This window comes from Heptranchias perlo, chromosome 1 (genome assembly GCF_035084215.1).
Source record: "Heptranchias perlo isolate sHepPer1 chromosome 1, sHepPer1.hap1, whole genome shotgun sequence".
Lineage (NCBI taxonomy): Eukaryota > Metazoa > Chordata > Chondrichthyes > Hexanchiformes > Hexanchidae > Heptranchias > Heptranchias perlo.
The window spans coordinates 124,478,237-124,502,474 of record NC_090325.1 but is presented as its reverse complement, the minus strand read 5'-3'; the positions used below and the strand labels follow the sequence as shown (position 1 = coordinate 124,502,474).

The following is a 24,238-nucleotide window of genomic DNA, read 5'->3' as shown; positions in this document are numbered from 1 at the left end:
CTTTGACTAATCTTTTCTTCACTTGCCCTAATATCATCATATGTGGCTCGTTGTCAACTTTTGTTTGATAATGTTTCTGTGAAGTGCCTTAGGACTTTTTACTACCTTAAAGGTGCTATATAAATGCAAGTTGTCACTGTTTTAACCAAAGAACTACAAATAGAAAGATACAACTGGGAAATATTGCGTAACATTTTATGTCAGTTTTGAAAATTTCTATAGTTTTGTGGGATGTGGAAAGAAAATGTATCATTATTGGAAAAAATATACGCAGTAAGACCTAGGCCACAGTGAGTAAATAATGTGTACACAGTACAAACTACTTATAGCAGACTGCTCCTTGCAGTTCTGGTTTGTTTGTTTTACCCTATGTCCATTGAAACCAAAGTTGTAGGAAAGGGGCCAACAAGAAACTGGTCAGAGCAGTATATCTTTGATTTACAGACAGTATGGATTGAATATAGTAATCACTCCATACTGCCTTTAAATCAAAGACATACTGCTCTGACCAGTTTCTCTCGTTGGCTCCTTTCCTGACCCTGGTTATGCAGAAGGTGCTCTGACCATTCCTGCTTGCCTCTCCACCCAAACCTGATTGCACATGAAGTGCTCTGTTTCCTGGCCTGACCTTCAGAGAAACAATGCTGCCTTAACAAACATGAGTGACTGCAGTTACAGTTTGTTCAAACAAACTAAAAAGACATAGGTTGTTCCACATGTTTGGTTTGAGCAGATGTAGTGTGTTAACCTTACCCAATTGTTAAGATAAACTACATCCACTATAAATAGAATGTATTTTATTTTTTTTTTTAAAAAGGAAACAAAAGATAGTGAGAAATGAGAGTCATATTAATTTCAACTACCTTTTATAAGTATCACATATTAAAGATGCTGTAAGGGTCACAGCATTTCATTCCAAAATGCATTGAAAATCCTATGTCAGGCTCTTTGTATGGGAAACACCATTGTAAAACTGTCAGCATTCACCTGTATTTAGTATTGGTTATGTTTGTAAATGGCAGGTTTCCATTTTAAATCATCACAGTAATGTTGGGTGGAAAAATACAATTTAACAATGCAAAGCAGTCATGAAATGTCCTACAATGTTCATTTGTGTTTTCTCTCTTGCTCCTCTTCCTTTCCTAGTTCTAATTATCCCTCACTTTTTAACCAAGCCTGTCCTGAGTACTGTATTTGGTCTATACTCCATGTGCAATGCCACAGGAGATCTATTTAAAAAAAAAATCTGTTGGGCACAAGCTTCCTGGCTTACAATCCTTCTTTCCTGTTCTCTCAATTTTTGGTCATGTTTTTCTGTCACAGCAATTTACAATTGTAAATTGCTGTGTCAGCATTTCACATTCAGTTTTTGCAATACCAACTATCATTTAGTTGCAACTAGTTGGCTCTGTTGAGCGTGTTTTTACCATTGTAGCAACATAGGAACATGAGTAGACCACTCAGCCCCTCTAGCCTGTTCCGCCATTCAGTTAGATCATGGCTGACCTATATCTTAACTCCATCTACCCGCCATGGTTCCGTAACCCTTAATACCCTTGCCTAACAAAAATCAGTCAATCTCAGTTTTGAAATTTTCAATTGACCTAGCCTCAACAGCTTTTCCACTACCCTTTGTGTGAAGATGTGCTTTCTGATATCACACCTTAATGGCCTAGCTCTAATTTTATGATTATGCCCCCTTGTTGTGGACTCTCCCACCGGAAGAAATAGTTTCTCTCTATCTATCCTATCAAATCCTTTAATCATCTTAAACACCTCAATTAGATCACCCCATAATCTTCTATTTAGAACTGAGATGAGAAATTTCTTCACTCACAGGGTTGTGAATCTTTGGAATTCTGTACCCCAGAGGGCTGTGGATGCTCAGTCATTGAGTATATTCAAGACTGAGATCAATAGATTTTTGGACTCTTAAGGGAATCAAGGGATATGGGGATCGGGTGGGAAAGTGGAGTTGAGGTCGAAGATCAGCCATGATCTTATTGAATGGTTGAGCAGGCTTGAGGGACCGTATGGCCTACTCCTCCTATTTCTTGTGTTCTGTACTCCAGAAAATACAAGCCTAGTCTATGCAACCTGTCCTCATAATTTAACCCTTTTAGCCCCGTTATCATTCTGATGAATCTGCGCTGAACCCCCTCCAAGGCCAATATATCCTTCCTGAGGTGTAGTACTCCAGATGGGATCTAACCAGAGTTCTGTACAGCTGTAACGTAACTTCCACCCCTTTTGTATTGCAGCTCTCTCTCTCTCTCTCTCGAGATAAAGGCCAACATTCCATTAGTCTTTTTAATTATTTTTGTACCTGTCCACTAGCTTTGTGATTGCTGCATTTAGACCCCTAAATTTGTCTGCTCATCCACAGTTTCTAGCTTCTTGCCATTTAGAAAATACTCTGATCTATCTTTCTTAGATCCATAGTGGATGACCTCACACTTTCCCACATTAAACTCCATCTGCCACAGTTTTGCCCTCTCACCTAATCTATCAATGTCCCTTTGTAACTTTCTGCTCAGATCTACATATTTACTGTGCCACCTAACTTAGTGTCGTCAGCAAACTTAGACATATGACTCTCCTTCATCCACGTCATTTATAAATATAGTGAAAAGCTGAGGCTCCAGTACAGAACCCTTGGAGGACACTACTAGTCACATCCTGCCAATTTTAGTACATATCCATTATCCCTATTCTCTGTCTCCTACCTCCTAACCAATTTCCTATCCAAGCCAATAGGTTGCCTCCAATTCCATGAGCTCTCATTTTTGTTAAGTCTCTTTTGTGGCACTTTATCGAATGCCTTCTGAAAGTCCATATGAATAACATCCATAAACATGCCCTTTTCTACCACATTTGTTATCTCCTCAAAACATTCAGCTAGGTTCTTTAGACGTGACTTACCATTTACAAATCCATGCTGGCTCTCTCTGATCAGCTCATATTTGTCCAACTGCTCAGTCACTCTGTCCCTAATAACAGATTCCAGTAACTTCCCCACAACTGACATTAGAATAATAGGCCTATAATTTCCTAGTTTAGTCTCTCCTATCCTTCTTAAATAATGGAGTGACATTAACAGTTTTCCAAACCAAGGGGACAATTTTTGTATCGAGAGAGTTTTGGAAGATCATGACTAATTCATCAACAATTTCCTCATCTTTTAATGCTCTGGGTTGGAAACCATCAGGTCCTGGAGATTTGTCTATCTTTAATCTCATTAGTTTCTCCATCACCATTTTTTTTACTTATATTGAATCTAATTCGTTCCTTCCCTTGATTTATTTTTATTTTTCCTTGTGACTCTTGTACTTTATCCATATCCTCTACTGTGAAGACTAATACAAAGTAGCTATTTAGTAAGTCTAACATTTCCTGATCTCTAATTACAATATCACCTGCATCTGTCATTAAGGGGCCCACATTAACCTTAGCCACCCTCTTTCTCTTAATATATTTGTAAAAACCTTTAATGTTGTCCTTGATGTCCCTTGCAAGCTTTTTCTCATATTCCCTTTTTCCAGCTCTTACCACTTTCTTTGTATCCCTTTGCTGTTTTTTATATCTCTCGCAGCCTGCGGGATCTCTACTATTCTTTGCATTCGTGTAAGCCCTTTTAGTTTTATACTATCTCTCACTTCCCTCGTTGACCAAGGTTGTTTAAGTACACACGTAGCCCTCTTGCCCTTTAGCGGTATGTACAGATCTTGTATTCTATCAAATACTTTTTTGAACACCTCCCACTGTTCAACCGTAGTTTTATCCGTTAATAGTTCCGCCCAGTCTATTATGGTCAATTCCTGCCTCATCCATCCAAAGTCTGCCTTACCTAAATTTAAAACCTTGGTTCACGACTTACCCTTCTCCCTCTCAAACCTAATATCGAATTCTATTATATTATAGTCACTGTTAGTTCTCTTGTTGGTGTATATATTTTTTAAAAAACTTACCCAGTTGACCGTGGGGAAAGTCACGGAATTTATTAGTAATATATTAGAAGTTAAATATATGGCGTGTACATCCTGTACACTCTAAACTTACTTTCTGTGTCATGATTTTTCAGTCACTCATTATATTTCCTAATGTGCATGAATGATGGTCAGATGGCTTGAAACTTTAATTTTTATACTTAAAGAAGAAATATATGATGTGAATTCTGCGCTTTAGTTGGGCCCCAACTGATTTCTGCTTGTTTTTGCTGATTTTTATGTTCCGGTGTATACTAATGATATTGGCAGGAAATTTAAATGTAAATTAACATTGGCCGAATGGGCGGAATTTCGAGGGTAACTTTCTGATTATCCCTCCACAGGAAATTCCACCCGATAGAGAGTAAAAGATACAAGTACACACCCAGGAACCAACCACATCGTACCAAATTCAAAGTTTCTACACATCTCTTAGATACTTACAAACCTTCCTGAAGTGCTGTCTGACCCATGCCCTCCTTTTCTCTCTCTGCTGACAGACACCAGGGGCTCGATTTTCGCACCCGCAATCGGATGCATTCGTGGCGGGGGGGGGGGGCTGCGAAAATCGGGGATTTCTGGGGCGGGTCCGGAGCCCTGCTCCAACCCGCCCCATTTCCGGGTTCCCCACTGACGCGCTGACATGCGCGTGGGGCTCCCGCCGGCAATTAAAGCCGGTGGGGTGCCACTTAAGGTAATTGAACAGGTACTTCAGGTTGTTTACAGACCTGATTGACCTGTTATTTTAGCAGGGATGGGATTTTGCAACTGACTGGGACTGTTTCCCGTACTGGGGGAAACATTCCCAGTTCAAATGGACGTGTTGCAGCCATCAGCCTGTGGCAGCTGCAAAGGTCCATTTGACAGGTGGTGGTGGCGGGGGGGGGGGAGACCCTCACTCATTGCAGGAGGCCACTCTGTCACTTTGGACAAAGTTTGGCCTCCACCACCCTCCTCCTAACAATAAAATTCACAAACTTGCACACTTACTCCGGTGTCCAGACACATGTACCTACCTTGCGGACCCCCTCAGATGTACGTCTTCCGGATGGGGGCCGCCGTAGCTGCAGTCATGACCTCCTCGGAGGGCGAACAGCATCACCAGCCACGCCGGCCACCTCTGACACGTGGAGCTCCACAACACGGTGCTGTGACACATCCACCTGCACAGCAGGAGGGAGGGCAACGGCAGAGAGAGATGCGTCGCAGAGGGCACTACCCTCGCCACAGGGTCCACAGACCGAGGCTCAGCTTCCCGGACCTCTCTGAGTAGCAGTGCACACGGAGGCTCAGAGTCACTCGACATGTAGTCGTGGACATCTGCAGCCTCCTTCATGCCGAGCTGCTCCCGGCTGGCCCAAGCACCATCATCTTACCTGTCGCTGTCAAAGTCACCACTGCCCTCAACAACTTCTCCGCATCCTTCAAGGGTGCCACCGGGGACATCGCCGACGTCTCTCAGTCGTCTGCACAAAAGAGCCCTGCAAATACACCTACACCCACTCTGCAGTGACACAATGGGTGTCATCAGTTGTGGGTCTTCATTGTGATCCTCAGGAAAGGGCATTATTGCACAAAACAGACAAGATTCGCAAAGACGTGGCAGTAGTGGTGCCAATATAATATGTAATGAGTTGATCAGAAATTAAATAGAAGTAAAAACCATGACAAACCCTCAAACACCCTTGTGCATCCCCTTCGTGCTCATGATACGCTGCCTACTGCACATATGTGATGCATGCCCTGTGGCTGCAGCACAGGTAGTGGCAGGTTGAGTGAGGCTGACCGTGAAAGAGATGCATGAGAGGGTGAGTATGAGATAGAGCCATGAGATTGTATGAGGATTGGGTCGAGTGGTAGTGGCGGGATGAGTACTGCTGAGGTGAGTAAGTGCAGGTAAGATGAGGATGAGGTTTGAAAGGGTGTGAGGGGTGATGTGACAGAGTAGTGTTGGTTGTGCAGAAGGAGATGTGGGGTGGGGGCGGTGATGTGGCAGATGGAGTGTAGGGGAATGAGTAAGTTTACTCACTTTGGCTGACCTACTTAGGTCATTGCAGCGCCTCCTGCACTGTATGCAGGTGCACGATATGTTGGTGGTGCAGGTGACCTCCTCTGCTACCTCGAGCCAGACCTTCTTGGTGGCAGAGGCAGGCCGCTTCCTTCCTTCCTATTTTTTGCAGCATCAGTCAGTGGAGGACTGCCCCTTTAAATAGAGCTCCTCCAGCTGACAGACCTTACTTGCCATGCGCAGCCTGCCTGCCGCGCAGCTTAGCAGTGGGGAACCCGGAAGAACAGATAAGTGGATCCAATCAGCCTGCAATTGCACGTGGGGCAGACTGATTTCACCGGGCGCGTTATCCACGCCAGCCCAAAGGACCCATCCCGACCCAGTGCAGCAATATCTCTCTATCCTGAGTATTGCTAAATACCAAGTATCTATCTTCAACTGGTATGTTTTGGATACAACCTTGCTGTGTATTCTCAGCTTTTAAAATGGTATGGGATAAAAATTAAATACATAGGTAAAGGAATATACAAAATAAAGGCTACTCATGTTCAGTTTTCACAGAATAATGGACTGGGTTGTGGAATTCAATCCCCAAAGCGCTGATTAAATCCCTGCATACCATTTAATAAAAACGGAATTAGACTTGTTCAGTGAATCAGTGGTCCTGATGTTATGCCCTACAGAGCGTAAACACCCTTATTGTTATAAAGCAATGTATCTTCTGACTCGCTTAGCAATGCCATAAAAGAGCCGCTAATTTTATTCTATATAGGTGATAGAAATGCATTGTAATTCGGGCCACTAGAAATTCAGCGAAGTGTACTGGTGAATATTGCCATCTGGTGTGTGAAGTACTAATTTTGTTTCCCTTTTACTTTTTTTCGTGTTTTCAGTTTTTCTTTATTTCCCTTTCTATCTGTCACTAGTTCTACAGATTTGAGAAAGATTTAGTTTTGTGGTAATAGAGGCAGAGCTTGCACATAGCACTTAGCAAGAGTAAAACTATCATTTAGGTATAGCCTATTTTGACTATAGAGTGGTTTCACTCTCGCTGAGCTGTCTGGGTAGATTGTGCCTCCTGATCTGTAATGATCACAAGAAAGAAATGGACAATAACATACACTACTATTAAAGCATATCAGATAATATGTACTTATCACATTACTGTGTTTGACCACAGTTACTTAATGAGGATAGCGATAACTATAAATTTTACTTGATAAAATTCTATTTTTTTCCGATTAACATTTTATGTCCTTATAGATATGAAGCAAAAATCACATCTGTTCTGTTACTTTAGCGTTTGTCAAACTTTCTGACTTATCAGATCCTTTCTATTTATGTTTTCAAATTTAATCGAACTATCCTTTATCATACAGCACAGTCCCACTCCCCTGCTCTTTCCCCATAGCCATGCAAATTTTTCCTTTCTAAGTATATATCCAATTCCCTTTTGAAAGTTACTGTTGAATCTGCTTCCACCACCCTTTCAGGCAATGCATTCCAGATCATAACAATTCGCTGTTGAAAACATTCTCCTCATCTACCCCCTGGCTTTTTTGCCAATTATCTTAAATCTGTGTCCTCCAGTTACTGACCCTCCTGCCAGTGGAAACAGTTTCTCCCTATCTATCAAAACCCCTCAGAATTTTGAGCACCTCTATTAAATCTTCCCATAACCTTCTCTGCTCTGAGGTATATAGATATCTTCATTCTGTTTGATTGTCCAGTGCAATTATTTGCAACGGATTTTTGGCATTGCAGTGATGCAAGGTGAGCAATACAGCTGCAGTTAAAGAGGGGGTCAATTTGATATTTTGTCAGGTATAAGACCACTGGGAGGAAGTAGTCTTGCACAGCTTTGACTTTGCACTGGATGCATATAATCTATAATCAGTGTGAGCCAACTTTTGAAACTTAAGTATTAAAATTTTAGGAGTCCAGCAGGTACATTTTAAATTTCCAATGTTCGGAAAGAGCTGATGGAAACAATGGCTCTTTTTTACCAGAAGTTTTCACAGGGAATTTAAAGCTTGTGAACAGAGCTTTGATTTGAGTGCACATGCCCAGAACTTTTGGATTTCTATGACTTAGATAGCAGTATAACTGTCATTTGCTCACACAGCTCTGAAAGTTAGTATAATATAAAGTGGTTTTCAAACTTTTCTGTGTGGGAGACCCTCTACAAATACTGAAACACTTCTTGGGCCCTTTTCCTAAATGACATTATCAGCTACCCAAAGGAAAACAGTGCTATCAACGTGGAAACATTATTTAAATAAGTTCACATCAATAGGAATATCATGCTAATAAGTCAACGAATACAGAAATTTGATGCTTGCCAGACAATAACCTGATGAGCTCTCTGTGATTCAGATAACCCAGTCTGAAAATCTGAGAATTTTCATGAGGGTTGAAGCTTGGGTAAGAAATAGTGGAATTTTTATTGTCACAACATACACTTGTTAGCCAGCATTGAAGATAGTTGCAGCGTTTCAAACATGGTTGCCCTTTTTTAAAATTCTCAAATTTTTTGAACACTTACCCAGTTTTCAAGAAACAGCTGTGATTTTAGTACAGAATTGGTGTGCTGGACTAATCCTGAATTAATATAGTTCAAACTGCACTAAGGCTTAGTTTTCATTGTTTTTAAACTTGCCCCAGAGGTCCGGAACAAAAACAATTGGAATCAGTTGCATCACAAAATTACGTGTAACATTAAGTTATACATTGCTACACTGTATTACTATATCTTGAAGCCTGTTGTTGGTCATGCTTTGAAATGATATTCCGCCCCTGATTGAAAACGGTTGCTATATTGGTGCCTATTTAGCTAATGCTATATATAACTCAGTGTTGCATTAGTTGATATAAATACTCCAAATAGAGGGAAAAAAGTAACTTAATTTGTCTCTAATCAGCTCAGTTGAATGGCATTCTGTGATAAAGGCTAATTAATTTTTTCTTGACTAGGTGAAGTATAACTAACATGCTTGAGTAGTTTTGAGGCAACTACCTGCTTTTTCTCTGTAGACCCAGTTCTTGCAAGCTCTACAGGACAGATTCAAACCTTCTTCTCACCTCCAGTAAATCACCTGTTCATGGGTGAATGACTTTTCTTGTGTACTTACAGGACATATGATTGGATTAATGCATTGCCTTGAATGCTCAATAGTAACCTGCTCAATATGGTACAGGGTATTAGGAATAGCAGCTATTCTTTGATCATATTGTAGAAAAATGTGTTTAAGCACTTGCTTGAGGGGCTTTATTTTTAAAAAAAATCTAAGCAAACACCTAGTAAAGCTTATACTTGTTAAAGGATCTTACATAGTGAAAACATTTAATTGACATTAAATGCTGATTCCACAATCGGGCACTCCAGGCACAGAATGGCACTTGCAGGAGGCATGGGCCTGAAAATCGCAGGCCCACAGTGCCTGATTTTCTATCCTATTAAATGAACACATGCACATTTCCATGGCAGGAGCCCCTGACTGGAATTAGGCCATAAATAAATCTTAAAATGATACATGGATTAACAATTGTGGTGAGCTTAGGCATTTTGCATCATATTGCTGGGGAGTCAAACTAAGGTCTTACCCTAAGAAGTAAAATTTATGAACAGAAGTCCAGTTTTATATTCAGTATAGTTTTTAAGTTACATAACTGAGCAAAAAAATTCTGATAGAAACTGAAGTTACATTGGAACAAACATAAATGAAGGAATTTAACTTGTGTTTTATGTCATAAAAATGTAATTTTTTTAGTTTGGTTCCCCTAGCCTACTTCATTTGTAAAAGTTGTGTTTGATTTATTACCAGTAACAAATCTTGTTAATGAGATCTCTGTTCAATGCTCAATTTGAACAAACTCTTCCTGTATTTGGGTCAAACAAATGTCTGGATTGTTAGTACACATGCAAGCTGTTTTTCACTTCATGGCTTGTGAATTTGTACAACTTGGCATTTTGGGCTACCTCGTACAAAATGATGAAACCGATTATACAAAAGCGGTGTGGTGTGGATTGTTTGAAAGGTGAAGAACTGAGGCCAAGTTCAAGTATCAGTTCTAAATGCTGAAGAACAGAATTGAGGCTATAAACATTGAGCCTCTCAAACTGAAGATTCTGGTCTTATATTTTTAATTTTAGTAGTTTTCTAGAAGATGGTAAAGATTTGGACCGTAAAATTCACTGCACCCGTACCTTTGTTAGTACAAATGTGTGCTTTGGATACAGACACTGCAAGAATAAGAAAAGATTCTTTGGCAGCTGTTCCCACCAATAAACTACAGTATGTACAATTTGCAATGTTTGACGTTTCTAATTTAACTGGAACTCTGTAGCCCAGGGCTGCTGAGGCCAATTATTGCTACTTTATTGTAACCTGGCTGAGATCAGCTAAACCAACATAGAGTAGAAACAGGACCTAGGACCTTTTTAGACTGTATAGCTCAGCTGCTCACTGGATAAATTTGCTGAGCCATTGCTGTTGCTGCCAGTAGCATTTTTAGAGTTGTGTGAGCCGGTAGCACTAAGTTATACTGCCACTCACATACAGCTCTCTACTTCGAAAAGCAGAAATCTGTGCACATTTTGTTTACGTGTATGTGCAGAGCTTTGCTCAGAGATGTTTGACTGCAGGTGGCATTTCTAATGTCAAAAAAGCTGAGGATAATGATTAATTTCTTCTAACATCTAGAAACTTAAAAGCAGCTCGACCGATAACCTGCGCACTTTTGAAACTGTTAAATTTGAAAGTTTCAAAAGTTAGGTTTGAACTGCAACCAGAAGGGATAAATTTTCATGTATGACGGAAGATTTGGGGAATGCACATTAGGGTATGTTAAGTAAGAATAATTGTAGTATAGAGGAAAAGTTGATTTATTTAAAACCATGCTGATGGACAAGGGAGTCTCTTGCATCCCCAAGATAAAAAGGGTTCATGGTAACTTGAAACCTAAGTAGCTAAATAGGGAGGTTCATGGGGAAATTATCCTATAAAAGAAACAACTGTCAAAAGTAGGGATAAATATATATTTTTTAAAAACACTGAGAATAACTCTGGCCAGAAATAGGAATGTTAAAAAAGGATGGTGGAAATCTGTAGTAGCGATGGGATGGCTTTTTAAAAATAAAATATGTTAGAAGTCGGAAAATAATTAAAGATTGCATTGATCTTTTGAGGGATTCATCTGAGCAGGTTAGATATGAGGATAAAAAAATGGTTGAGGAGCTAAGTAGATATTTGCATTGGTTTTCACTTCTGAAGACAATATTATGGTCTGGGAGTTCAGGATAGATGCACAGCTTCAATAAAAGCTACTGCTAAAATGGTCTTTAAGATTAAGATGGTTAATACTATAGGGTAGCTAGACCTTATTCCATAATGCAAAAGGAAATGGGCAATTTTGTATGTGAGCCACTGGCTTATTGAGGTCTTGGCTAGTCATCATGGATTGTAGGGAGGGTCGTGTCTCATTACTTAAAAAGGGAACAAATTGGACCCTGGTAATTATAGACCTGTTAGTTTGCTGTTGGATGTAACAAAGCTGCTATAATGGGATGTGATTTATGATCAGTTGGAGAGTCTGGCAGTTACTAGAGATTAAAAGCATAGTTTCAGGAAATGTTAGTCCTACCTCACTAATCTGAGAGTCCTTTGAAGAAGTGAGCAGGATAGTGGATATTACAGTTGTTGATATATACCCAGATTTCCAGAAAATGATTGATAAAGTATGGCATAGGTTTGGAATTGGACAGATAATATGGTGGATAGGTAGTGGGTTATCATTAATGGGAATGGATCTGAACAGGGTCTGGTTATGGATCGAGTTCCACAGGGCTGTGTTTTGGGACCATTGCTGTACATGATTTTCATTATTGACTTGGATGTGGACTTGAATGGAACAATTCTTAAATTCACAAATGGCACAAAAATGTGCACGAGGTTGGTAGTTTAGACCAAATCAGTAAGTTCCAGTCTGAAAGAGGGATAGGCATATGTGTGGCAGATGTCCCTTAGCATGCACAAATATAGGGGTAATTTTCAATTTCATCTGGGATAGAAAACTAGTGGTAGCAGATCGACAGCTCGTTATGCACCTACTTGATTTTTTTCCCCCTCCTTTCTATTAACTTCAATGGAAAGGAAAATCTACCAGGGTAAATAACAGGTGGCTGATCTGCTACCACCAGTTTTCTGTCCCTAGCCAAATTGGAAATTTCACCCATCGTGTCATCCTTTTGGGGCTGGGAAACTCCAGGCATGTTCACTCTATGCAGGGATACCTGTTAAAGGTATTGGATTAAGGAAGGGATCTGTAGGTAATTGATAACTCACTAAAGTTCCGTGTTTCCTCTTTCTTTTTCTTGAATAGCGGTGTTACATTTGCTACCTTCCAATCCGCTGGGACCGTCCTAGAATCTAGGGAATTTTGGAAGATCACAACCATTGCACCCACTATCTCTGCAGCCATCTCTTTTAGAACCCTAGGATATCGGCCACCAGGTCCAAGGGATTGGTCGGCTTTTAGTCCCGTTAGTTTCTCTAGTACTTTTTCTCTACTAATATTAATTACTTTAAGTTCCTCACTCTCATTAGCCCCTTGGTTCCCCACTATTTTTGGTATGCTTTTTGTGTCTTCTACTGTGAAGACAGATACAAAATATTTGTTTAACGTCTCTGCCATTTCCTTATTCCCCACTATAATTTCTCCTGTCTCGGCCTCTAAGGGACCTACATTTACTTTTGCTACTCTCTTTTTACATACTTGTAGAATCTCTTACAATCTGTTTTTATATTTCTTGCTGGTTTACTCTCATTCTATTTTCTGCCTTTTTAATCAATTTTCTGGTCATCCTTTGTTGGTTTCTAATACTCTCCCAATCCTCAGGCTTACTACTATTCTTCGCAACATTATAAGCCTCTTCTTTTAATCCAGTACTATCCTTAACTTCTTTAGTTAGCCAAGGATGGATCATTTTTCCCAAGGAGTTTTTACTTCTCAATGGAATATATAATCGTTGAGAATTTTGAAATATTTCTTTAAATGTTTGCCACTGCTTATCTACCATCATACACTTTTAATCTAATTTCCCAATCTACGGTGGCCAACTGTTCCTCATACCTATGTAATTGGCTTTATTTAAGTTTAAGACTCTAGTTTTGGACTTAAGTCTATCACTCTCAAACTTAGTGTGACATTCTGTTATACTATGATCGTTCTTCTCCAGAGGATTCTTTTCTATGACAGTACTAATTAACCCTGTCTCATTGCACATTACAAGATCCAAAATAGCCTGTTCCCTGGTTGGTTCTACGACGTATTGTTCTAAGTGCTCCAAAAAAAATGTATGGTCAAAACAATGATAAATTTCACGAGGAATTTGGTGCTCATTAATATCCTCTTATATTTTACAAAAGCTTCTAATAGAAGTTGTTCAATGATATGGTGGGCCTCTTACCCCATTTACATTATAGGGTTGATTTTATAGCACCATCAGCAACAGACAAACGCCAGTGAATGTGAATTCTTGAATCTGTACATTTGTTGGAAAGTAACAAATCCTGCCCTGCTCTGATGAATGGAGTACATATGCTATTGCTGTTTCAGCATATACATTTTAAATATTTTTTCAAAAATGTAAGAATATAAATGTATTACAAAGATGTCTCGACATTTTTAAAAGTCTTGCATAAGGAAAGGGGAATTTGCATTTGTAAGTAATCATTGGAGTTTATTAATGAACAAAATAACTTACAGGCTTCAAAAGATAACTTCATAAATTTTGAATGATTTGCAAATTCATTTACAATATAAATGACTACAGAAATGTCCTATTTTGCCATAAATCTGTCAAATGAGATTTAATTGTTTCTCTGTGGTTGTTTTGTTGTCACTGGGTCTACATTGCCTCACTGACTCTTCTCGTAGAGTGCTTTGAAGTGTGAAGATAGCATTTATTGGCCTCATGAGAAATTTGAATTTGCAGTAGTAGTATCTTTAAGCCACTAGTCAAGTTGACTGGCATGCTATTGTATTTTTCATCTGTAACTAATTATATACAAAATGCTGCTGACTAAGACATTGCTCACAATATAATGTTCATTTGTGGTATTACAGAATGCTACCAACATTTGAAGTACTGTATCTGATCTAAATTATTCTAAGCCATCTCTTGTGAAAATCTAATTTCTCCAGGGCATTGGTGGTAATATTTTTAAAACCTTTTTATGTCTTGTAAACATACATCTTTCTTTTAGTTTGAGGGCAAAGTGTATTGTAATTTGTTTAATGGTATCATAGTAGGATACAGCACAGAAGGAGGCCATTTGCCCCATTGTGCCTGTGCTGGCTCTTTGGTAGATCCAATTAGTCTCACTCCCCTGCTCTTTCCCCATAGCCTGCAATTTTTTTCCCTTCGAGTATTTATCCGTTTTCAAATTGAATCCGTTTTCAGATTGAATCTGCTTCCACCACCCTTTCAGGCACTCCATTCCAGATCATAACAACTCGCTGTGTAAAAAAAATGCTTCCTTATTGCCTCTGGTTCTTTTGCCTTTCACCTTAAATCTGTGTCCTTTGGTTACCGACCATTCTGCCACTGAAAACAGTTTCTCCTTATTTACTCTATCAAAACCATTCATGATTTTGAATATCTCTATCAAATCTCCTCTTAACTTTCTCTGCTCTAAGGAGAACAGCTCCAGGTTCTGCAGTCTCTCCACATAACTGAAGTCCCTCATCCCTGGTACCATTCTAGTAAATCTCTTCTGCACCCTCTTTAAGGCTTTGACATCCTTCCTAAAGTGTGGTTCCCAGAATTGAACACAATACTCCAGCTGAGGTCTAACTAGTGTTTTATAAAGGTTTAGTTTAACTTCCCTGTTTTTGTACTCTGTGCTTCTATTAATAAAGCCTAGAATCCCATATGCTTTTTTTAACAGCCTTATCAACTTGTCCTGCCACTGTCAACGATTTGTATATGTGCACCCCCAGCTCTCTCTGTTCCTGCACCCTCTTTAAAATTGTACTATTTCGTTTATATTGCCCCTCCTTATTCTTTCTACCAAAATGTATCACATCACACTTCTCAGCGTTGAATTTCATCTGCCATGTGCCTGTCCATTTCACCTGTCTGTCTCCTCCTGAAGTCTGTTACTATCCCCCCACATTTCCGAGTTTTGTGTCATCTTCAGATTTGAAATTATACCCATGTCCAGGTCATTAATATATATCAAAAAGAGCAGTGGTCCTAATACTGACCCCTGGGAAACACTACTATATACGTCATTCCAGTCTGAAAAACAACCATTCACCACTGCTTTCTGGCCCATTTTGTACCCACAACTACCACTATCCCTTTAATGCCATGGGCTTTAATTTTGCTTACAAGTCTATTATATGGTGCTTTATTAAATGCCTTTTGAATGTCCATATACACAACATCAACCCTCTCCATTACTTCATCAAAGGACTCAATCAAGTTAGTCAAACATGATTTTCCTTTTACAAATCTGTGCTGACTTTCATTTATTAGCCCATACCTGTCCAAGTGCCAATTAATTTTGTCCCGGATTATTCTCGTCCCAACACCGATGTTAGGCTGACTGCCTATAATTGCTGGGTTTATCCCTCACCCCGCCCCCCTTTTTTTTGAACAGGGTGCAACATTTGCAGTCCTTCAGTCCTCTGGCACAGCTCCCATGTCGATTGTAGCCAGAGCCACCGCAGTTTCTATCCTTACTTTTCTCAGTAACCTAGGATGTATCTCATCTGGACCAGGTGACTTTTCTACTTTGAGTATTGCCAACCTTTTAAGTACCTCTTTATCTATTTTTATCCTATCCAATATCGCCTAATTAACATAAAACTTTACAGTTTGCTGTTTGTTGATGTGTTAAAAATATTTTTTTTAAGGTGACTGCTTGTTTCATAAAATAAGCCAGCTAATTAAATGTTAAGTTGCCAAACCCGTATTAATTTCTTTGTATCTAAACTAAAATAATTCTGCTTAATTACTAATGATTTTAATGAGAAATTAGCACAGTACATCAGTGCATATTTTACTGTACACTGACCTTTTTAAGTATATATATATGAACTATTTTGTGTAGCCTAACTAATGTAAAACTTTACAGTTTGCTATTTGTTTCTTAGCTAGGAGCTGAAAGTGCAGATAACATTGGAGCAGTCCTAAACAGCAAGGAAGAACAGAGGGAGATTGCTGAAACCAGGGAAACTTGCAGGTTGGTATGAAGACAGCTGCTTTTTTAACCTTTTTCATAGTTTGTATATACAATAATACAGGAGATTACAACTATGTTAAATAGATTGTTAATAGTAAGATGGGTCTGCAAAGCCATAGGCTCTTACTTACCCTACTTCATACAAAAAAACTGTTTTGAAAAGTAACATTCTGAAATTAATTCTAGAAAAAGCTGAATTCTTTATTAAGTACAATCTTGCATAGGTCCTGCATCATCCTATAACAAGGATACATATGGGTACTTGTTTTTTTTGTGTGTGTGTGGGTAACATTCCCTCATATTTTTCCCTTTGTTCCCCTCAGTTGGGATCCCTGTTTTAAGCACCATCAATTGTCAAGTTGGTGAGCAAGCAATTATGTTGAAACTGCTGCCAGAAGGCACACAAAAATATAGAATAACATTCCCTTTTCCCCCTCTCTTTCTTCCCTTTTCTTCCACATTCCCTCCCCCAGCTAGGAACAATGCAGCTAAAATCACCAACTAAATAAGTGGAAGATTGCAGGCATGAATCCATACCCCGCAGTATAGTGTTTCATTGTTATCTACTATATTCAATGTAACTAAATAATTGAATTAGCCTTGTGATTTCAGCTTTAGGGTACCAAGATAATGTATTGTAGATTCTTTATTTTTCACCTTCAAGACTACAGAGCTATTAAACTATCAATTTTAGGTCTGGGTAAAGTGGTTTTGTGTGCACATTGGCACAAGAGTGGCTTTGTAATTCAAGTCAAGTAGTCTTTACCATATGTACCATAATTCCAGTCTGGTGTAAAGCCACATTTTATACGTACCCAGGTAGTCTATTGGACCTCCTGGGAACTTTTCAAACTTATGAAATTTGTTCAATATTTGGAAAGAAGCAATGCTTCTACCCCCTCTCTACCATTTTAAAAATAAGCCACCTGGGGAGCAGAGCTTTGAGTGTGTACAATTACATATGTTCTTTGTCATTAAGGCACAGTTGACTTTATATCTCCAGTCTGTAGCTGCACATCCCACTCCTCCATTATTGATTTAGGCCCAACATTTGTAGATTAATAGCACTCTGAAATACACATCCAAGTTGATTTTCAAAAAGCTTAAATACCATTCTCAGGAATTTTAATAAAAAACTTGCAAAATAATTGATTGTGTGTTTGCGTCTAAGGTAATAAAATTTATTATGACAAAGGTATTTTACACACAAGCTGTAATTACTATTTCAGTTTACGCTCCTAGTGTTCTGTAACCCATAGAAGTGGAAGTGTGAAGCCTGCATTATCTCCTTTATGTATTGCACTTTTAAAAAAAAAAATAAAGTCTAAACAAATACTATTTTATAGCAGTCTAAACTTGGAGCAAATTCATAACTCCTTAATGCCAAAGGGGCACTGTCAACTGAGTAAAGTGGCTTGCAAGACCATTACAATTTTGAATATTGAGTAGTCACAATATCTCATTTGTGTGTAAGAATTACAGATTCTAACCTATAAAATGAAGTAAAATTCAAAGCACTTTGACTCAACAGATCATGATGGCATTTGTGATGGAGGCAATTCAAGAGCCAGTTCTGTCTATAAAACACTGTTATGATGACAGTGCCCCTTTCTGATATGTAGTGGTCTCTGGTATCTGCTTCTATTCTTTTGTTACTAAAGTCTGTTTTGATATTTCTTTGGGTTGCAGAGATAAAAAATCCAAGCCACGTCTTTAGAGGATTGCTTATAAACAGGATTTTGTTTTTACAATGGCAAATATAGGAAATTTAAAAGTGAGATCAAGTTTCTTCTTGTAATTAACTGGCTGATGTGCTTATGAACTCAACTTTGTTTTATTGTTTGTATTACTGCAAACATATTATTGAAAATAGGTAAAGAAATAGTGATTATACCTCTACTTTGGCACTCTTCATCTTTCTACAACTAGCAACATATTGAATTATTTCATTGTAAAAAAATTACGTGAAGTTGTTGCATTTTCCCTTTTAATTTTTTGATGAATTTTATTTGTGCTCATTTAATGTGGTCTTTCAGTACTTCTCTACTCTGCCCCAACAAAGTATCTAATGTATTAGTGAGACATATCTATTTTCCATTCCAGCCAAGCTTGTGGCCCTTGCTTTACAACAATTTTTTTGGTGAATTTACACCCATAGTGGTACAAATTGAAATAAACATTATAGCATAAAGCTGCTGAATTGCATTCTGCTTTGACTGTATTGGCTCCACTAAGTCCTACTCAGGTAGTAGTCTGGCAGTTGAATAACATTAGGTGGTAGGCACAAGTATAATAGTTGGAATTCATGCAACATCCTCAAATCCAGTGTACATGATGACACATTGAAACTACTCCAGCTATCACAGCAAATTCAACCTCATCAGCATGTAGATTTGTGCAGTAGGTAGATATAATACATGCAGGTAAGCTACACTTGGACAAAATCGGGTGCTTTGGTTTCCTTTGCGATTCAGAGCACTACTGCACATGTGTAGGTACGTACATGTGCGTTGGCATTAGTTAATGCATCTCATTTGTACCTTTTTTACGGTGGGGTAACAATAGCATTAGTAAGACTAACAATTTGATGTTGAACTATGGGCAGTTTTGTGCTGTTGATTCTCCTTCACGAGACACGGGGTTGAGACTGGCCAAGCCCAATACTGTTTATGGTCCTTACAACCTGCAGGGAAGATTTTTGTCCAGACATTTTGGGGACTAAATTGGAGCCCAAATCCCACAGGTGAAAGAATAGTCTTGTTTTCTTTGCTGTTCATAGAAAAACAGACTTAAATTATTGTAAATTTAACTCTTGATATGCTAACGGAATTTGTTAAAATTTTATTTCATCATTAAAACAATAGACCGATATTGTTCCTTTCCAGCACACAAATGGAATTGGTCTTGTATAGTGTAATTTAATTTTGGTTTTCATGTTAAAGACCAAATGCTAAACTGACCTGATAGCAAGTGCTTTATTCTTTAAGTCACATAATAGTTTCAGAATTTTTACTCAATTGCTATAGTATAGATGAGTATTTTTGTAACTGCAAACTATCTGTTTTTAGATGCATAGAGATTGAACAGAGTGAAGAAAAGGTATAGATCAAAATTGCATTTGTCATGAAGCTGGTAAGCACTGCTTTTGATGTAAAGAGCTGATGGGGATAAGCTGCACTGAAGCAATAACAATTTATTACAACAATGTTGCCAATTCCTGTCAGTGCTAAAATAAATTTTTCTTTATAGTTGTGCTTTTTGAGTAATTATGACCAAATACTCCACTTTTGGAGAAGTTTTTAAAAATCTAATTGAAGTTTGGCTATTTTAATGAAACTGCTCGCTCTCCCTTGTGAAAATTCTATTTGATATTTAACCTAGCGTTAGATTTAGATTCCTTCATTAGAATTTATTTTATATCTACAACTATCTAAAATATGCCATTTTGTCTTTCCCTAATAGCAATGAAATAATAATAGCATTGAGTAAAATACAACTTGTATGGGCTAAAATATACTGGCAGTTCAGTACATTAGTGCAGAAACAGTATAAGATTTATACAACATACAAGGTTAATTTGAGGTTGCAGGGATCTATAACTACAGCTGTTCCAGTTTTATTGTATACATCTTTTGTACAAACTGTGGGTAATTAATTAGCTTGTGTCGTTGTGTAGCGCTCATCATACTGCTGCTATTTATGTCTCAATATTAAAATGCAAAAAATGTGGGATTTCATTTCTTGTCTTTTTTGGTTTTCAGTTAAGCAGCAGACATCTTATTATTGCATTAAAACGTCTGAACATGTTATGGTTTTCTAATAGCAATCTAGCTGAAGTGCCTTGGGACGTTGTCCTACGTTAAAGCTGTTATATAAATGCAACTTGTTGACCCACCTGCAGGAAGTTTCCCAGTTTTTGCCAGAATTAGTGCATAATGACTTTTCTGTCAATCACCTGAATGAGTATAAACTATTTGGACAATAGAAGATAATGGCCCAGAATTTACTGCCAAAATAACAGCAAGTTTAATGCGCACGCTTTTATTAACGTGTAAATCGTCTAGTAACTTGTAGCGAAGAAGAGATACCCCGTGAATTGCGAATCGCCACAAGTTGCTGGACAATTTGCACAGTTAGCCTCGTGAAAACAGCAGCTTGCCCTCAAACTTCCCGTGAGTTTCATGAAGTTGCTGTATTTGCGCAATAATTGCCAATTAAACTCGCCTTAGAAAGGTGGGGCTGCTACTTAACAGTGTAAATACCTTTTTAATGAGATTTATGTTCCTGCAATGCCAATCAACCATTTCAGCCCAGAAAGGGAACAATTTAAAATCGAGTCTCATTCCTACAGGTAGTAAATTGTTTGAGATTAGTAAAATTTAAAATTTTAACTTTTTTTCCTTACTTTTCCTTTCTGTCTGTCTCTCTCTCAATCCAATCTTTCTTTCCCTCTCTTTATTTCTCTTTCTGTACCTGATTTGACTCTAATTAACCCACTCTAATTTACTCTCCTTCTCTGTCGTTCCTCTGTTTCTTTCTCCATCCTTAAACATCATTGGTTAAGGAAATGGACTGTTGGTCCTGTCATTCGCTGAGCTCCCAGATGCCCCGTTGCCCGTTACCAGCTCACGCTTTCAGCAACGTACAGGGCAAACATTTCTCGAGCTGCATGGTGAGGGAAAAAAGTCCAACTAATGGGACACACCAAGAGATGCCCTGCTGCAGCAAAATCTGGGTCAATATATCAAGTATTTGACAGAGTATTTTTATATTGGATGTAGATCAAACCAACTGAGTTGCAGTAGAATCCACATATGTGCAACTTTGATGTAATAAAATATCTGGCTTTAATTAACAATAACACGTGGTTGAAAAAGTCCAAGAAAGCATAAAACACTTTTTTTGTGGTTACATTTTTTTGTGGTTTGTTTCCATGGATGTAGTTTGTTTGTTTCTGTATTGTTTTCAGTAAAGTAGCATGCAAGCTTTGGTAACAACATTTACTTGGTCAGGTTTAATTCCGGGTTTGTGGCCACTGACCTAGGGAAGCATTAGGAGTACTTTGTACATAACATAAGAAATAGGAACAGGAGTAGGCCATCCGGCCCCTCGAGCCTGCTCTGCCATTCAACGAGATCATGGCTGATCTTCTACCTCAACACCATTTTCCTGCACCGTCCCCATATCCCTTGATGCCTTTAATAGCTAGAAATCTATCAATCTCTGTTTTGAATGTACTTTGCTGAATTCTAAAATGCTCCCAATCCTCAGGTTTTCTGCTTTTTCTGGCAACTTTATATGCCTCTTTGATTTAATAGGGCCAAATGGTGGGCTAGATAGGAGAATAACATCAGCAAAGGTTTCTGCTTGCGGTCACTACCCAATGATTCCTGCCAGAAAGATTGTATGTGGAAGTCAGGTGAAGGCAGGTTTAGGTGCAGCTCTGATGCACTTTATGCTAGAATAGCATGCTGACACTCACAGTCTCATGGATGCAGACTATCTAGGCTCACCTGTAACCAAAGATCATTTGGCCAGGTTTTGGAGGGCTGTCAGGGCCGGTGATACTATAAAACAAAAATCAGCACGAGAGTAAAGGGAAGACATTTAAGGAAAATGTTTTTCTTTATAGTTCTTGATTGATTATACATAGCAGAGTTCCACTGCTTCATAATGTGGTTAACATTGAATTAAAAATGCTTTATAAGGGGACTGGGTGTCGTGGTGAATTAGAATATTGCACGTTCATCCTTTGGGACCATTGTCTAGTCCAGACTGAAGGTGCGTTGTACTGTTTATATTTCACCTAGTCTTAGCCTCATTTCTAATTGGCATAAAACCACAACACAAAAATACCATCATTTAGCTATAAATTAACAGCGTTTTTCAGAGAGGCTGTCAGGGTTGTCTGCTGTGATAAATGGAAATGTCAGATTGGTGCAGTATTGGTAGCTGTTCTGAGGTTGGGGTTGAGGCACAGTCTGTCCTGTCCCAGGTGTGGTTGGTGCTGACTGTCAAAAATGGGAAAATATTTCATTTTATAACAATAATATCGCTTGCCTCTGAGCAGTAAAAGTAATTTGAAAAAAAATACCTATGGCTTTAACTTGACATAGGGCTTGTATTTTTGTCTCCTTCACCTTGAACTAAAACAGCATTCCTGCATAATTTTCATTGAAATTAGCAGTCTTTTTTAATTTAAAAAAATGCAACAGTTAACAATAACATGTACCAAGAAAATCTCAATTCAGCGTAAAGAAGGTCATTTTTTGTGAGCCTGTTGGTCAATGCATTTTGTTTGGAATTGTATCTGGCGGAATGAGTGTTGTGCTTCTTTTCTACTATATTTAAAAATGCCTTTAACATTTGTCATGGAGTATTTCATATTTACCTATAAAACAAAACTGAAGAATGTTTTGAGATTGCTGTTAACATAGCTAAAGATTAGTAGCAAGTTACCAAATTGTGATTCCTTGGTACAATTCAGTACAGTTCAATCACCATCAGCTTTTTGTATGTGTAAAAATGCTTAATCACTTCATTTGAGATTGGGGATTAAGCTTTGTTTCTTGGTTCCATACGTTGCATCACTATGCATCAAAAATATACACCAAAACTGGAAAGAATGGGGCAATTTTGTATGCAGATATTTGTTGATGAATCTTCTGGCTGAAAGTTTCTATTTTTTTAGTGAGAAAAGTCCAATTTAGTCAAAACACAATTTTAGATCATGACACATTTTTGTTTCCTTTTTTTTAAAGGAGCAGACTATTTTGGTGAGTACTTTTAAAAGAAAAATTTATTTCTCCAATGAATTGATGGAGAATGCAGCTTTAATATTGGCAAACTCCTCCTGTGGGCAGGGTCATGTGTTAAAAATCCATGATCAATTTGAGAGAGCTTTTGGTTGAACAAATTGCAAATATCCTTTTGGATTTTGACCGCATTCTGAAAATGATGGGCATTCATAAATTTTAATTAAAATGGAGCATTGTTGAGAACCCCCCCCCCCCCGCCCTGCCCTCTAATTGCATTTTATATTTGGACTAAAACTTTTGATCCCATATTAAAGCTCCATTTGTCCCCAGTAGTATAAACTCCATAATTTATTGTAGCAAAATTATTTTATTGTGACAATATTGCTAATTTGCAGAATAAAATACATATTTGATAGCATAGCTCATGTGTATAAATTAATTCATAGAAGGGGAAGGGTAAGAAAGATGATTCAGCTGCAAATTTTAGAGCATAACCAGAACAATTGGGGTTACTTGTACATTATTTCTGTAATACACTCTGCATGTGCATGTAAGTGAAATAGTCTTATATCTGTGATAAGTTTTCAGGGGATTGATGCCTTTATTAAAAGAAAGTTTTGTTTGATGCTTCTAGGGCAACATATGACACATCTGCACCGAGTACCAAGCGCAAATTTCCAGAAGAAGGAGAAGCTAGTGAAGAAGAATTTGAAGAGTACAAAGTAATTACATCCTTGCAATGTCTTTTGTCATCTTTCACCCTCCAAACTAAAATTGACATGTATGCTATCTAATTTCTTTTATCTGGCCTACCCCATATGGTAGAAATATTTGCAAAGAAACTTAGTTTATAGTTCAGCTTATGACACCACAAAATGTGTATCACATTGAAAACACATGCTGCAAAATCAACATCATGCCAGAATTGAGAAGTCTAGTTTAGAGTTGTATTAGTTTGTGAAATTGAGTATGATTTCTTGTAGAATAAAATTTGGCAGTATGTGCAATCAAAGGAGAACAGTCACAAATTGCAGGCGGGGTTTGGTCTAAGTTTTTAACAATTTACTTATAAGCAAAATCACCTGAAGCATGTGCTGCTGTGTGGAGGAATTGTTCTGACCAGTATCTATCTATATCTAATTTTATTTCTAAATATGAAAGCCATTAACTAGAAGTTACTTTGAACCTTTTTATTAATTCTTTCATGGGATGTGGGTGTCACTGGCAAGGCCA

The 24,238-nt window shown here is 38.2% G+C and overlaps 1 protein-coding gene across 1 annotated transcript in view; it reads left to right on the top strand.

Annotated features, from left to right (window-relative positions):
* mettl14 (methyltransferase 14, N6-adenosine-methyltransferase non-catalytic subunit) overlaps nt 1-24,238 on the top strand; it is a 68,494-nt gene that overhangs the window by 5,528 nt on the left and 38,728 nt on the right. The window contains exons 2-3 of the mRNA XM_067990924.1: nt 16,159-16,247; nt 23,640-23,727. Coding sequence (XP_067847025.1) covers nt 16,159-16,247; nt 23,640-23,727 — 177 coding nt within the window. The remainder of the gene's footprint in view (nt 1-16,158; nt 16,248-23,639; nt 23,728-24,238) is intronic.